The 1,051-nt window shown below is 66.1% G+C and overlaps 1 protein-coding gene across 1 annotated transcript in view; it reads left to right on the forward strand.

The window, feature by feature from the left end:
• The window catches only part of LOC112963983 (sodium/potassium-transporting ATPase subunit alpha-3-like), a gene marked incomplete at both ends in the record, with an annotated part of 11,498 nt that overhangs the window by 2,496 nt on the left and 7,951 nt on the right, over window positions 1–1,051 (forward strand). Inside the window, 2 exons of the mRNA XM_026061524.1 lie at window positions 4–73; window positions 721–989. Of these exons, the coding sequence (XP_025917309.1) occupies window positions 4–73; window positions 721–989 (339 nt within the window). The remainder of the gene's footprint in view (window positions 1–3; window positions 74–720; window positions 990–1,051) is intronic.

A 1,051-nucleotide genomic window follows, 5' to 3' on the forward strand; every position in this document is an offset into this window, starting at 1 on the left:
TCGCCTGACTGCACCCACGACAACCCGCTGGAGACCCGCAACATCACCTTCTTCTCCACCAACTGTGTCGAGGGTGAGCTGGCGGCCCAGGGGGGTCCCCGCGGCGGGCTTAGGCCCCTTTGGGGGTCCCTGCATGGTTTTGGGCTCCCTGGGGCTGGGCTGGGGTGGTTTTGGGGTCCCTGCACAGGTTTTGGGGACCACAGAGGAGGTTTTAGGGCTGTTTTGGGCTCCCTGGGGCTGTTCTGGGGTGCAGAGGTCCTTGGGCTGCTTTGGGGGTCCCAAAGTTGGGCTTTGGGGTCCAAGGGCTGGTGGGTGACTCTTTGGGGTCCTGTTGCCACTTTGGGGTCCTGGAGTTGGCTGTGGAGCTGCTTTGGGGTCCTGGGGCTGGTTATGGGGCTGCATTGGGATCCTGTCACCACTTTGGGGTCCTAGGGCTGCTTTGGGGTCCCAGAACCAGCTGTGGGGCTGCACTGGGGTCCTGTTGCCACTTTGGGGTCCCAGGGCTGGCTGTGGGGCTGCATTGGGGTCCTGTCACCACTTTGGGGTCCCAGGGCTGTGTTGGGGTCCCAGGGCTGGTTATGGGGCTGCATTGGGGTCCTGTCACCACTTTGGGGTCCCAGGGCTGTGTTGGGGTCCTGGGGCCAGCTGTGGGGCTGCATTGGGGTCCCAGGGCTGCGTTGGGGCCCYGGGACCCCACGTGAGCCCCCTGCGGGCCCCCAGGCACGGCGCGGGGGGTGGTGATCGCCACGGGGGACCGGACGGTGATGGGGCGCATCGCCACGCTGGCCTCGGGGCTGGAGGTGGGCAAGACGCCCATCGCCGTGGAGATCGAGCACTTCATCCAGCTCATCACYGGCGTCGCCGTCTTCCTCGGCATCTCCTTCTTCATCCTCTCCCTCATCCTCGGCTACACCTGGCTCGAGGCCGTCATCTTCCTCATCGGCATCATCGTGGCCAACGTGCCTGAGGGGCTGCTGGCCACCGTCACTGTGCGTGGGAGGGCTGTGTGGGGTGCAATGTGGGGCTGGGGGTGCAGTGTGGGGCTGGGGGT

This window comes from Apteryx rowi, unplaced genomic scaffold (assembly GCF_003343035.1).
Source record: "Apteryx rowi isolate R43461 unplaced genomic scaffold, aptRow1 scaffold_1810, whole genome shotgun sequence".
NCBI lineage: Eukaryota > Metazoa > Chordata > Aves > Apterygiformes > Apterygidae > Apteryx > Apteryx rowi.